The sequence below is a fragment of the Pteronotus mesoamericanus genome, unplaced genomic scaffold (assembly GCF_021234165.1).
Source record: "Pteronotus mesoamericanus isolate MK-2021 breed Mesoamerican mustached bat unplaced genomic scaffold, CSHL_Meso_final scaffold_705, whole genome shotgun sequence".
Classification (NCBI taxonomy): Eukaryota; Metazoa; Chordata; class Mammalia; order Chiroptera; family Mormoopidae; genus Pteronotus; species Pteronotus mesoamericanus.
In genome coordinates this window covers 11,355,284-11,369,202 of record NW_026555326.1, presented here as the reverse complement: position 1 = coordinate 11,369,202, position 13,919 = coordinate 11,355,284, and the positions used below count along the sequence as shown (strand labels likewise).

Here is a 13,919-nt window from a genome sequence, read left to right as displayed (position 1 = left end):
AGAGAGAGACCATATAGAATGTGACACTTGGCCGTGGCTGGTGTATCTCACTGAACTGAGCACCAGCCTGTGACCCAAAGGGTCGCTGGTTTGATTCCCAGTCAGGGCACATGCCTGGGTTGTGGGCCAGGTCCCCAGCATGGGGCCCTCAAGAGGCCACCACACATTGATGTTTCTTTCCCTCTCTCTCTCCCCCTCTCTAAAAAATTTTTTTTTAAAGTGACACTTGATCTGTAGTTTGAAAAATGAGGATTTGCCAGATGGAAGGCGACAAGGATCCCAGAAGGAAGCAGAGGGTAGTTTGGGGGCGGGCGGGGGGGACTGCAAATAGGATATACTATTAGAAAAGGCATATGAATCCTGCCAGAATTGAGGTGAAAGGGATGGTGTCAAAAATGCTCCCTGCGGATCTGGTTAGAAGGTGTAATTTGAGGCGATACGTGCTGTAACGGGTGCGCAGCGCTTGTGGAAGGGTGCTTATAGTTCAGCCCATGACTGGTGGGAGGGGACGTGTGAGTCCAGAAATCATGCGGCCCAGGGATCATTGTCCTAAACAGAGATGGGGAAAAAAAGAGGAGCTGAAGATTTAGAGGTGGTCTCCTTTGTCATTTATTACTGTTACATCGATGAACCATCCCCAGATGTTATGCCTAAATTTCCCGGGGACGTTGGGGGAGCCTGCCTGCCTGCCTTCCTTCCGGCCCTGCGCACCGAGGGGAGGCGCCGCTGGGCCACCAGAGGGCGCCAACCAGTAGGCAGGGAACCAGAGCCACAGGACTGGGGCACGGGTGCTGCTGCTGCTGCTTTCCAGGCGCCGGGAGTGGGTGAGCTTCGCGTAGTGTGTGGCCTGTTCGGCTTCGGGGCAGGGCTCGGGCCGTGGCCCACATACTGCGGCTTGCAGGGAGGACAGCTCCTCCTTTCGGACAGGCCATTTCTGGGTGCCTCGGCCAGGCTTCCGCTCCAGCTTAGGAGGAGGGCTCCAGCGGTGGGGACTGACAGAAGGGCTGCAGGTATGGCCTTGGCCCCGGACCCGGTGACAGCTACCTGTGAGGTCTGGGGGCTGGGCCAATTGCCCCGATTCAGCCTTCAGCCTCCTCCCCCATCCTGCGCCATGTCACCCAATTTTTGAAAGCTCCGCCCCGCTACCTTAACCCAAGGGACTCCTGCCAACGACCCCCTTTCTGCCCTTTTGTGGCCCTGGACCAAGCCCCCGGGAACTGAGCTGCCTACGAATCTAGGTGTGGATCTGGGTGTGGCGACCATCCTGCAGTCCAGCAACAGGATTGTCTTGTCCGGAAGGACACCCACCCTCAGAGTTTCCCCCAACCTCTGGGTACCCCCAGGTGAGCACACTGAGGACAAGGCCCCAAGGTGTCGGAAGAAACTCGCTCTTCACCTAACATGCCATTCCCACTTTCTGAAGTACAGTAAGCACAGAAATGTGGTCTACTCCATAATCACAAGAGGCTGCAACTGCATCTGTGCCCACTGGAGGGGGCAATATAAATAGGGAGTGGTGGCCCCTGGCCAAGACCACTACCATTCACCTACTGGGCCCACTGCTGTTGCATGTGGACATGTGGAACTTGGAGAGGTAGCCATTCAGCTGACCCAAACTGCACCCTGTCCTGAACCCAAGACCTGTAAGGGAACACCTTGGGTGTGGCCTGAGAAAGAAACCAACCAAGGACTTTGGCTGACTCACCCTCTCTACCAGCTGCCGGACAGAGGGCTTTGAGCACTTTGTAAGGAGAGTGGACTACAGCTGCCTCAAGGCCAGTTCTCTTGGGTCCCTCTGGGGTTATGGGAGGTGAAACCTCTCCCAGGTCCCTCCCTATTTAACCAAGAACCCTCAGCTTGTACCCGACTAAGTCCCATAGAACAAACAGCCTTACCTGCTTTGGCCACAAGGAAAACAATGGAGAATAGGTGGTTTGGTGTTTCCAAACCCACAATCCTCACCTTTGTCTCTCCTGCACTATCTCTATGCTCCACCATCTCTACCTCTACTTCCTCAGCTGTATTTAGAAAGTCTCAAAGATATAGGAAGTTCTCATTTTTGCCAATTTCTTCTCAGTCTGCCTACCGTCCTAGGCTGAGCTGGGGTCTCCCCAAATACCATCACATTATTCTCTATCTACTTGTGGTTTCCCAAGAGTCACAGCAGCAGCTGCAGGTAGGGCTGCCAGTGGAGGGAGGATATGAGGGCACAGGAAGCTCTAGCAGACTGGTTCTGACTGTGACCAAGGTGGGGGAGGGGGAAGTCAGAGAAATTCACTAGCCTTGCCCCCTGCCCCACGTTTCTCTCCATTCCACCTGTGGGTAGATTGTGATCAGCAGAGGCTTCCTGAGAGAGGCCATGATAAAGGGATCAACATGTCTGGTCCCAAGCCCAGACCCAACCAAACCCAAGTGAGGTGAGTGCCTCTTTATGGCTGGACCCAGATGTAGCAGCTGCAATGGCTGCCACAGAGGATGGGACAGAGACACCTAGACATCTCTCCCAGGACATACCACTCTCTCTGTCCTGTAAGAGCTTCTCCCTGACCCTCCAACACACCAACACATAAACATTAAGAAGTTCAGCTTCTGTATCTCCTCCCAGGAGGAGAGGTGATTTGTGTGGTGGGAGAGTTTTAGGTGGTGAGTCGGTCAACTAATAATTGAAGAGAGCACATGAGATCAGCACAAGACACTATCCATCAAACTCCAAGGGTTCCTGCTCTGACTGGCTAGCCCTGAAGACCTGGGCTTCTGTCCCACTCTCCCACAGAGGCAAGTCATTTAACCCTCCTTGAACCTGTTTTCTTTCTGTAAAATAAGGTTAAAATCCACCCACCCTTCAGCTGTGGAAGTTGGGAGGATTATGACAATGGATATGGAAGTGAGCTAAGATACAAGGCAAAGCCCAGACAGGAGTTGTCATGTAGTGCAGTGGAACTAGAGGATGGAAGAGCTCGACCTCTGGCCATTCCCATGTCCACACTGCTACAGAAAACCCCAACGCAGAAGTCAAAGAGAGGGTCAGCACTGGGACCAAGTTTGTCCTCAGGCTCAGGCTGCAGTATCTGTGCAGATAAAGGTGAAGAAGAAGGGCAGGAGGGCTCTACAGGGTTGGACTGAATGTACTAGTGCTTTTGTGGGCATTGGGGGAGGAGGAAAGAACAACTGCTCTTGGACGTCCTCAGTGTGACACCTGTACCATGTGAAACTGAAGCTCATGTGGACCCTGAGCCTGTAAAGGAAGAACAGAACATGTCCCCCCTGCCCCCCCAACCCCACCCCTCAAACCAGGGATCTGGAAAGACAGTGCATAATCCCCTCTCCAGTCCACCTCTAAGACACAGAAGATTCACAACCTTTATTATGGGTAGGAACTTTGCTACAACTTTGGGAATAAAAAGTAAAATCACAACAGAGATCTAGGCCCTAGAAGAGCCTGAAAAAGGAGACTGGGGAGAGCACAAGGGTCATCCCACCTCCTAGGAAAGGTGCAGAATGAGCTAGACCTCACCACAGGGACATGGGCCTTTAGAAGCTCCAACCCTGGGCTGGTCAGCATAAGAAGCATTGTGAGCTTAAATATATAAATAGAGGGCCCCAGGCAATAGGGCTGATCCCATTCCCCAAATCCCTGGGGATCAGGGCTAAGGCCTTATCTCCTCAGGCATACCGGGAAGTAGGACACAGGGGAAGTCATCTTTGGATATATTTTGGTTTTCCTTGTTTAAGTACAAAAAAGTCTGCAACCCAAAATAGAGTTCTCTGTCCATGAGTCTGTCTCAGTTTCTCCACCTGTCTTGTTTGGCCAAAGCAAACGGAATGGACATAAAAGAGACGATTGCTATGGGGAAGGAACTGAGCCATGGATTTGGGAAATGGGAAGAAAGGACAACTGAGGGGGTCAGTAGAAGGGCCCCTTCCCTCTAGGCTCTAGATAGTCAAGGCTGAGAATTCAGCCTTTTCTCCAATTCATATCACATCCCATTTGCTTCCCACTGCCTAGGTTAATGTACCTAAGGGAACATGCCAGCTATCTAAAGAACACTTCAAAAAACAGAACCCAAATGTCCTTAAAAACAGGTTAAATATTAACCCTTTGGGTGCTGGCCTTGTCAGACAGAGAGATGAGGACAAAAACAAGTGTCCATGAAGGTCCTTCTGACCTCTGGCCAAAGCCTCCGAGGGGGTCAAAAGTGGCCAGGGGTCCGGACTCCAGAGTATAATTGTTTAGTGTTGGGAGACAGTGAAGTTTCCATAATCCAGGGGACTCAGTCCAAGGAAATGATGTCTGACCGGCAGCCAGTCAAAGAGGGATCTGGGGGCAGGGGTCCTCCATGCCCCTCCCTCAAGGCCCCCCCAGGAGCCACAATGCTACTGATACGGCCAGGGGTGGGTGCTGGAGTAGTACTGCGGTGAGTGCTCCCCAATGTGGGGGCTAGTGGGCCCAGGAAGTGGGAAGGGGTCCCTCGGTACTGGAAGAAATGGCCAAGGGCATCCTGTTCATCTAGCGAGGTGATGACGGAGGGACCATAGTGCTGGGAGGAATCAAGGGCACAGTTTAAGATTTTATCCTTTCTTTACCTGCCCCCCCCCTCACTCATTTCAGAAATATCTTATGTGATAAATCAACCCCTTTGGACCCCAGGTATTCTCTGAGAAGGAGAGCTTCTCTCTGATTCCCTACTTCCCTGCAGCCTAACCTGATTCCCTGTCTTGAGACAGCCCCTCCAGCTTGCTAGTTTCTTGGCCTTGTGGGCATCTGAAATGTATGGAATGTCCAGTAGAGGCAGGCGTGGTGCTTAAGTACACATGGGTGGGTAAGCAGGCAAGGGGCGGAACTACACTAAAATCTCTGGAGACAGAACAGTAACAGGGATTGAGGAAGACATAGGTGAAAGTCTGAGGAAGTACTAGAGGGGCCTCGGAGGGAAATAAACTGCCTGCACCATCCCTTCTTCCCTCACGAAGAAACAGATTTAGGTCTCCAGGGAAAATGAGAGAGGGAGGGTACCCATTACTGCCTAGAAAGGAATCTTCAGAGATCTGAGATCTTCATAGGAGAAGGGATCACTTACCTGACTTTCAGTGTGAAGGAAAGAAAATAAATCTAAACCTGGTGAGAAAAAAATTAAAATCAACCTCCTGTCTGACCCCTTCGCCACCAAAAACAACAGAAAAATTCCTTGGATTATGGTTCTTTGCAAAGAGAGCCAGAAAACTTTGAAAAGGAGCAAGAGTTTGATCTGATTCTGGGGAGGATGTGGCAGTTTAGGGTCCCATTTTGTAGTCAATGTCCTACCTTGGATGTCCGCCCCCAAGGGGAAGGCAGGTGGGTACTCATGTAGTGGGAGACTGGACAGGAAATCCCCACCCAACGTGCCCATAGCAGGGCTCCGTAGCACTGAGGATGGCTGGTGACCAGATGTCAGGACTCTGTGAGGAAAGACAAGGAACTGGGGCAGCCAACAAACCATAGATGCCCTCACCCAGCTCAGCCTCCCAAGTCCCCTCTCTGCACCAGACTTTGCCCTGTGACTGGAAAGCTTTCCTGACTTTTTCCTCTGTCCCTTCTGTTATAGAGTCAGCCTATTTTCTCATACCCTTTGCTTCCAGGTAGGGCCAGGATGGCAGCTGAGGTGACAGGACAGTGCTTCTTGGTTGGGGGCAGGTCCTCCTCATCTGATGAGCTTTCTATTGTCAGGTCAATAACTTCAACTTTCTTCTTATTCTCTGATGGGTTGCCCTCTCGGACTGGGCTGTACTGGAGGCCTGTGGGTGGTAAGGATACTGTGTCTCAGAGAAGAGGCCATTCAAGACTTAGCTCAGCTGGGAGACAAGGGATCACTCACCATCCAGCCCATACCCTGGCGGGGGGCAAACCTCAGATGCCTCCTTTTTGGGTTTCATTGGGCACCAGGATCCATCTTCCATAAACTGGATCTCATCACAATCCGAGCAGGAATTAAGAATCTCCATGAATAGACTGGAGGAGAGGAGAGAAGGTAATTCATGGGGCTGGGACAGTAGCCAGGCCTCATCTGTAAAATAGGGATATTATTCACCCTACTGAACAGAATTGTTAGAATCAAGGACAGTGTGTAAAAGAGCTTTGCAAACTTTAAATACTAAGCTTTAAAATAAATATATTCTAAACACCTATTTCATGTAGTACAAGGGACAAAAAAAGGAGCAGAAATACAGAACTCCATAAACCACCTTAAAAAGGGCACTGGGAACAAGACCATAATTTAGGCTCTGTAAAGGAGTTGGGACAAGCTAGAACAGCACGTCCAAGCCCTCAAAAGAACTTTATTGCTATGCTCAGTGAGAGGCCAGGCACTTGTTATAAGTGATAGAACATTTCAATACAGTGACTTTGCCATTTACTAACCGTATAACTTCAGGCAAAACACTCAATCTCTCTAGGCCTCAGTTTCCTCACTTGTGATGACAGCAATACCTATGTCAGAGTTACTTTGAGGATTCAATGAGATAAGGCATGCAAAGTGCTCAGCACCATGCCTAGTGTAGAATAAGTCCTCAGTGTTGGAAGTATTATAAAAGTGGTTAGACACACCACACACACACACACACACACACACACACACACACACACACGCCCCCCCCAAAGCTACTGGCTGTCATTATAAAAGTGGTTAGACACCACACACACACACACACACACACACACACACACACACCCCCACACACACCCCCCCCCCAAAGCTACTGGCTGTCCTAGGTAAGACAAAGCAGAATACAGAATGGTCCTACCCATCAATTATAAGAGATTCATATGGAGCCTTCTTGTCACACACAGGACATGTCCACGTTGGCTTCTTCTCATTCATCTGTAGATACAGGGCAGCATCGAAGCTCTGCAGGTGGGCGCAGGTGAGAGCACGACAAGGGACAGTCAGGCGCATCTTTCCTAGCTGAGAAGAGATGAATTCTCTGATCAGAGTCCCCATGTCTCAGAAAGCCTCACTCTAGTATGCCTAAATCCTCCTCTGAGTCCAGAAGTTTAACCCAACCCTCCTCCCCACATCTCTTCTCCCTTGTACTCACCGGGCACATGAGTGACACCCGGAGACTTGTTGTGGCCACCTCACTGTCAGGGTCAGCAGTCAGTTTCTCCTTTACTGAAACAGGAGTGAAGCCAGAGAAATGGAGTCAGCAAGGCTGGAGAAGAAACCTGGGAGGTGGTGAGGTCAGAAGCAGCTGGCTTTTTGGAGGCCAGTGGACTGTCACATGGGAGTAGCACGGGATCTGTATTATGAAGGCCAGGTGGGTAAGACTTCCCCATCCCCGAAGATTCTTAAATATTGCTTCGTGATACTTTGGCAGAGATAATCTAATGGGAATTAAAGCAACAAGAGAGGGCCCCAGCCAGTGTGGCTCGGTTGGTTGGGCATCATCCCGGAAACCAAAAGGTTGCCAGTTCAATGCAGGTTCAGTCCCCAGTGGGGGCCCATATGCAAAGCAACCAATCGATGTTTCTTTCCCATATCAATGTTTCCCTCCCACATCGATGTTTCTCTCCCTTTCTTTCTCCCTCCCTTACTCTCTAAAATCAAAAATTAAAAAAAAAAAATTTAAAGCATCATGAGAGGGTTAGAGTAGACAATCCTTAAGATTCTTTCCAGTCCAGAGAACCCATATGCCAGTGGAGCCAGAGTTAGGGTCTGGGAGGTGCAGAGAAGATGTATAATTGGGAATGCAAGGTCCGACTTCTCAGCCACTAAGATTGTAAGGGGGATAAGGGGAGGGCTGAGGTTAATGTGAGAGGTGAGGTAAACTGTCAGGTTATGGGTTTGATTAAAAAGGCTAGAAGGCCAGGAAGACTTAGATCCAGATCAGAGTGGGGAAGGGGGATGGGATGCTACTCACTCAGTGCCCGAGAATGGTCTGGATTCCGGATGCCCTTTGCTCTGAGTTTTTGTAGAAGGGTCCCTGCAGTCAACTGCCTCACCAGGTACACAGACAATGAGTAATTCTAGTTGGAGGTAGCGGGAGACAATTAGCCTCAGCTTTGCATACCACCTGCCTATCCTTTGTCCCATGAGGACCAGAGACAGTAGGTTAAGGCAGAGAAACCCATAAAGAGGAAAATGTTTCCCAAACCCAAGACACTTGAGTGATTCCTCCTCACTCCGTGCATCGCAGGCTTCTCCATCCTCCCTGATGCAGCCATGCTCACCCGTCCAAACTCAGATGACCAATTGACCACGATGGTGTTGGGAACAGTGGCAGAGAGTCGAGCCAGTGGTGTGATGTTGATGGGGCGGCTGGGCCTCTTAGGCTCAGCCCCATTCTTGGTTGGGGGAAGGTAACCCTGGGGAAGGGAGGGACTGGTCAAGATACCTTGTTTCATGTTACTCCCTGGAGGGAAGGCCAGCTCACTGACCAAGAAGATGGGGGCCCATTCAGTGACTCCAAAAACTGCAGCACTATTATTGTGTATAGGGTTCATTCCTGGGGGAAAAGGAGAGCTTATTCATTGACCAATGAAACAGGAACCCACTCACTGAGTTCTGGAGAAGGAAGCATAGGGATGCCCCACTTGGTCCAAATCTCAGCTCTGGAATCATTACTTCTGAGAAGGCTTCCCTAAACATTTGAATTGAACTAACATCACTCCTCTGGGTTCTGACAGAACCCTTGTTCAGTCCTGTTTTGGTACTCTCTGGATTATATTGATGCAATCAGGAAACTGAGCACGTACTATGTACCATGCACTGTGCTAGGCATGTCTCTTTCATAATAGGGTTTTGTAGTTAACATGTAGGAACTGAAATAGAAGGGGTTGCTGCCAGAAGAAGGAAAGAGTATTTACCGGCAGGGGGCACAGTTTCCCATTGACTTTGACAAAGAGGTTGGGAGGGAAATAATCCTCCTGGGGGCAGCTGGTCTCACAGAGACAGAACCTAGGAAGAGATGAGAGCAGATAAAAGGATGGGGAAATTCTCTTGAACTGAACCCCTCAGCATTCAACAAGAGTCCAGGGGTACCTCCTAGGGGTATCTGTCATACCTTTATTTTCCTAAAGGAAGGCTACTACTGGCAGGGAGGGAGGGAAAATCAACTCACCTTAACTGCACCTGTATGGTATAATCGCACTTGGCTCCTGGTAGAACCTCTCTGTAACAGGGAGGGGGAGGGAGAGGTGTCAGTATCTGGCCCCCAGGGGGCAGAGGTGAACAGACAGAAACACAGAAAGTTAGATGTCCAGGGACAGCAAAGAGACATTCAAGAGGATGAAAGGCTATGCAGGTGCAGAAGGATGGATAGAGAGGAGAGCAGGGCAAAAGAGAAGAAAGTCAAAGAGCAGAGTCCAGAGGTAACCACTCTTGAATGAGGCAAGAGGACTGAAGAGATATACCTCGAGGTGAGAATCTGCTGCACTTGCTGGGGTGTGAGCGCAAAAGTAAAGTGTGCCTCCTCAAACCGCTGGCTAGAAGTGGATGCTGAGAACACAAAGAGGCAGTTATTCCCAAGCCCATGCACAGGCAGCCACAGAAGTTACCCCCATCCCAGGATGATGTTCCCACAGGACTAAAGACTCTGAAAGGCTTGGGAAAGAGGGATAGAGTCCAGGAAGGCTGAGAGACCACAATGAGCCGTACCGAGGGTGGTGGGCCGGATGAGCTCCCCATAGACTTCATAGAAGGGCAGTGGTTTCATGGTGACATCCGGGTGCACAGGTTGGGGCAGAGGGGGATGCATGTCCACCTCCCGCTTGGGGCCCAGCAGGGTACCAGGGGTCAAGAGGACTGGGGGGATGGGAGCTAGAGGACCAGGGGAGCCTGCAGGAGGTGTTCCAGGGGGCAAAGAGAACAGGGAGAGATCAGAGGGCCCAAGTGTCTTCCGGGGGAAGCGTCGGCGGTAAAGCTCTTTGATCTTCATCTGGACACTGGGCGCACAGCTGGACTTTAGGAGGTGCAGGGCCTTGGCCAGAAGTTCGTGTTTCCGTCCACTCTTGTTCCGGCCAGCAAAGCCAAGGAGCACCTGGAGCTCAGACACCCGGAAACTCATCACCATGTGCTGTAGAGAACAGAGAAGCTTGAAAATGCTACCTCACATAGGCCTGTCCTCCCAAGCACACTGGGACTGAGCTACTGGACAGGCAATGCCTCTTCTTTCTAGCACTGATCACAAAGATGCTTTCCAGCCAGTAGTTTACTGCCAGACATCCAACCTGGCCAAAGGAATATCCCAGTCCCACTTTAGGAACACTCAGGTCAACCTCACCATTACCCCTAGAACTTAAGCAATCCTATCTCCCCATGCCTGTAAGTTGACCAGGTTGAGGCAGGGTTCAGACAGCAAGCCATCCTCAGGCACACCTCTGAGCCCACTATAGCCTCCTACTTCCACACCTGCCTGCTGCCCGAACTCTACTGTAAGCTTCTTATTTCCTCTCCTGCTCCTTCTCAGCCTCTTAGACCCATCCCAGCCTCCTGGGAAGAGGATAGGAGACAGGGAGAAGAAGGAGTAGAAGAGATTTCAGGCCAGACAGCTTACAGGGAAGAAAAGGGCCAGACGGCTGGAGGATTGTGCCCCATCACCCACACCTCCCAACACCTCAATCTACCTCAGCTATTTCCCCCAAGCTTATGAAGCTTTTGTGGGGAGTTTTCAGGTCAGGTTCAGTGCTCATAACCCCCAAATTCTTTCTCAGTGCCATTCATATAACTCCCCCCCCCCCCAAAGCCCTACTTATCTGAAGGAAACAAGACCAAAACTTGGGGCAAAGTGGTTAACAGGAAATCCCTTCCGTGAATCTCTAGCAGACCCTGCCATGGGCAGGCCTTGCTAGCCCTCCACAATTCTTCCCCTCATAGGAGGCTTTATGGCTTTGGGCCCTTTTTGAGGACTGTGATGAAAAACTTGCTCCTCTGCTTTTCTGCCCATCCTCATTTCCTCCGTCTTGTCTTTATTTCTCCACTAGCTTCGTCAAGAACTTCCCCCTTTCTACCCCATAGTTTCACATCCCTCAGTCTCCGCCCAAAGATACCGACTCACAGAAGCCGGACCTTCCCATCCCGGGTGCTGCAGGCTACTTCTGCCCCACCCCTCAATCTAGAGCCCGCACAGCCCCGCCCCCTAGATCTCAGCTGCCCACTAGTACTTCCCCAGGCTAGGATCCCACTAGTAGCCTCAAAACCTCTACCTTTCAGCTGCATTTCCCAGAAAAGCCTCCAGTACGTCAGCTCCCCAGTACTATTCTCTACATCTGCCCTCTACTGTCGCCTCTCTTGGCCTTGATCGACTCGCCCCCTTTGCCTCCACAGCAGCTTTTCCCTTTGGCCCTATCACCACCTCTGCGTCTACTACCAAATCTGGCACTAACCCCGCGTCCCCGCCCCCTGCGCTTAGGCCCCTACAGCGGCAATTCACCCTCGGCCCCACCCCTCCATCTGCCCCGCGGCCCCGCCCCCAAAGCCCCGCCGCAGACCCTTCTTTGCCCACAGCCACTTCTCCCTCATCCCTAGCAGCCGGTCCCGCCATGTCTCCACCCGAACCTTCAAGACCCATTCTCCTTCGCTCTCCTGACTCGGCGGACCGCTGAGCTCTGTCCAGATGAGAATGGGGGAGGGGACCAGTACCTTTAATTCGCCCAGCTCCGCCATCTTGAGACATCGCAGGCGCGCCAGCCTGAGCCCGAGCTCAGGCCCAGGGACCGGCGCACAACTCACCACCCCGGCACCGGCCGCAAATTGCTGCCTGCTCCGCCCCGTCCGGCCCCTACACCTCCCCTAGCAGGCCCCGCCCGCCGAGCTCCGGACGGGCTCCAGCCTCAGCCCCTCCCACCACTCTTGACTCGGCCCAGGCACATCTTTGGCTGGGGTGCCAGACGGGTGAGCACGGAGGAAGTGTGCTGCCCGAAAGATCGCGGGATCCCCAGGGGATAAGGAGAGGCGGCGAGCCAGAGGTGTCTATAGGAGGGGAGCTTTGCCAAGCGGGAGTGAGGAGGAGGATGAGCTATTAGGAAGCCAAAGAGATTTGAAATACCGAAGGAAAGTAGCGAGAACTGCTTAAATCTGAGAGAAATGGGGAAGAGGGGAGTGAAGTTCCCTCTCCAAGTTTAACCAGCTAAAATCAAGAGTTTTACCATCTCAGGAAATGGGTGAGATCCGAGTCATTTAGTCGTGAATAGTTCATTTCAAGACGGCAATTCTCAATCTTTCATTTCCCTACTCCCAGCCCTCAACCACCACCACCAAGTACAATGTAGCTCCTGGTCCGGCCGTAAGACTCCAACTTGGCAGCAGAAAAGTTTGGTGCCGAGAGCGTGACTTACCAGCACGGTTGTGGGGACCGGGAAGGGCGCTCAGAGGGTGGGCTGGAGAGGTGGGAGAAGGGGCCCGGCAAGGCTCCCTCACACTACACAGCTGGAAGTGAGTGCCGCAGCTGGACGCTGCTACCACAGCTCCGCCTGGGCCGGAGCTCCGCCTGGCTAAGCGCTGGGGCTGGGGCTGAGGCTGGGGCCGCCTCCTGGGACTGAGAAGAGGGGAGAGGGCGGAGCCTGGGCGTGAAAGGAAGAGACTCTGAGGCAGGCGCTGGGAAGATTAACTCCTCCAGAGAGTGGATCTGGAAAGTGGACCTTCTTGGATCGCAGCCTTCTCATTACTGCTCTAACCCCTCGCGTTCGTTTCGGGCTTAGGGTGGAGGCATGCTGGAAATGAGGCAGTGTGGACCAGGGATCTGACTGCAAAAGAGGTTCCTACTTAGAATGAGACTTTTCTCTGGGAAAAAAAAAACCTGGGCTGCTAGAATCCAAAGCCTACCTAAAAGTCCTCACTCTACCTTGTGCTCTGCCACCTTCTACTCCAAAGACATGGGAGACCCCACACCTTTAGTGTTGCAAAATCTCTTTTCCTACCTCCCAAAAAAGCATGTTTCTGCCTCTCTCTGATCTACCTACTTTCCTTCTTCCAAAGCCTTGAACCTTCCAGACTCCCATTCCCAACCAAGCTGATCACTCACACGCAGGTCTCATGAGAAAGCACCAACTTTAGAGCAGTATACCCAAACTAGGTACTCACAGCAAATGTAGCACTTTATAATTAGTTGACTGGGACCTAAACGATGTGTTTGTTCAATAAATATCTGAATGCTGTTCAGACACTGTTAAGTACTGAGGACATAAAAGCCTTGCAGGAGTTCTCAGTCTAGCAGCAGTGACAAGACAGTTAAACCTATAAACAGTGTACAAAAATAGTGCTTTAATAAATAATATGAATACATCTCTCTTCTAGCTTAAACCTTCAGTGTACTCCTCCATGGTACCCCACCTAAGCCATAGGCCTGAAGGTGCCAATATCCCAGGTACCTGTTGAACTGGACCATGCACAATTACTTTGTGGATTTTGACCCTAGGAAAGATGTCAACCTTCTCCTGACTCTCGGATTCTTTCCTTGCTGCTTCACTGCTGGCAATGGTGGGACTTCAAACTAAACTCAAGGTCAAGCATTTGGTTCCTAATTCCAACCACTCACTCTAACACTTGAGTATTCATCAGGCCATGAGCTCATTTTTTGTTCTAGATCAAAACTTACTATGGACTAACATACCTTCTAGAATTTTCAGTGATTTCAAGGGAAGGAGAATAGGGAGGATTTAAAAAGAAGAGACAGGGGAACTCCTTTGGAGTGACAGATAGATTTATTACCTTGATTGTATGATTTTATGGGCATATACATATGTCAAAACTTATTATATTGTACTCTATAAATACATGCAGTTTATTGTATGTCAGTTATACATCATTAAAGCTGTAAAAATATAAAACAAAAAAAAGAGAAAATTAACCTAACCTTAATTCCTAGTGATTTCAGAAAGGAGGGATCTCCTTTAATAGTTCACTTGAGGTTGTAAGTTCTAGCATCCCTACAGAATGCTAGAAAACTAG

General features: G+C 50.8%; 2 protein-coding genes across 4 annotated transcripts; one reads left to right on the top strand and one right to left on the bottom strand.

Moving 5' to 3' along the window:
* Positions 1-319: 319 nt before the first annotated feature.
* On the bottom strand, positions 320-12,453 carry PIAS3 (protein inhibitor of activated STAT 3). 3 transcript variants are annotated; one of them, XM_054562940.1, is made up of 14 exons: positions 12,308-12,453; positions 9,630-10,047; positions 9,386-9,470; positions 9,094-9,144; positions 8,840-8,930; positions 8,204-8,338; positions 7,894-7,999; positions 7,072-7,145; positions 6,778-6,938; positions 5,853-5,986; positions 5,604-5,772; positions 5,303-5,436; positions 5,079-5,116; positions 3,376-4,538 (listed from the first exon to the last, which is right to left on the bottom strand). In XM_054562940.1, exons 2-14 carry the CDS (start codon positions 10,042-10,044, stop codon positions 4,272-4,274), a joined length of 1,860 nt encoding a protein of 619 aa, XP_054418915.1. In that variant the 5' UTR covers positions 10,045-10,047; positions 12,308-12,453; the 3' UTR covers positions 3,376-4,271. The 3 variants fall into 3 exon arrangements, with proteins under 3 accessions (XP_054418916.1, XP_054418915.1, XP_054418914.1); XM_054562939.1 differs by lacking the exon at positions 12,308-12,453 and adding an exon at positions 11,613-11,720; XM_054562941.1 differs by lacking the exons at positions 3,376-4,538; positions 5,079-5,116; positions 12,308-12,453 and adding exons at positions 320-549; positions 11,613-11,720.
* On the top strand, positions 560-3,080 carry NUDT17 (nudix hydrolase 17). Its single transcript, XM_054563239.1, is given in 10 exon segments — positions 560-667; positions 756-834; positions 837-963; positions 1,158-1,205; positions 1,207-1,363; positions 1,718-1,810; positions 2,078-2,188; positions 2,397-2,524; positions 2,856-3,004; positions 3,007-3,080. Coding segments are annotated over 10 exon segments (1,074 nt in total).
* Positions 12,454-13,919: the final 1,466 nt, after the last annotated feature.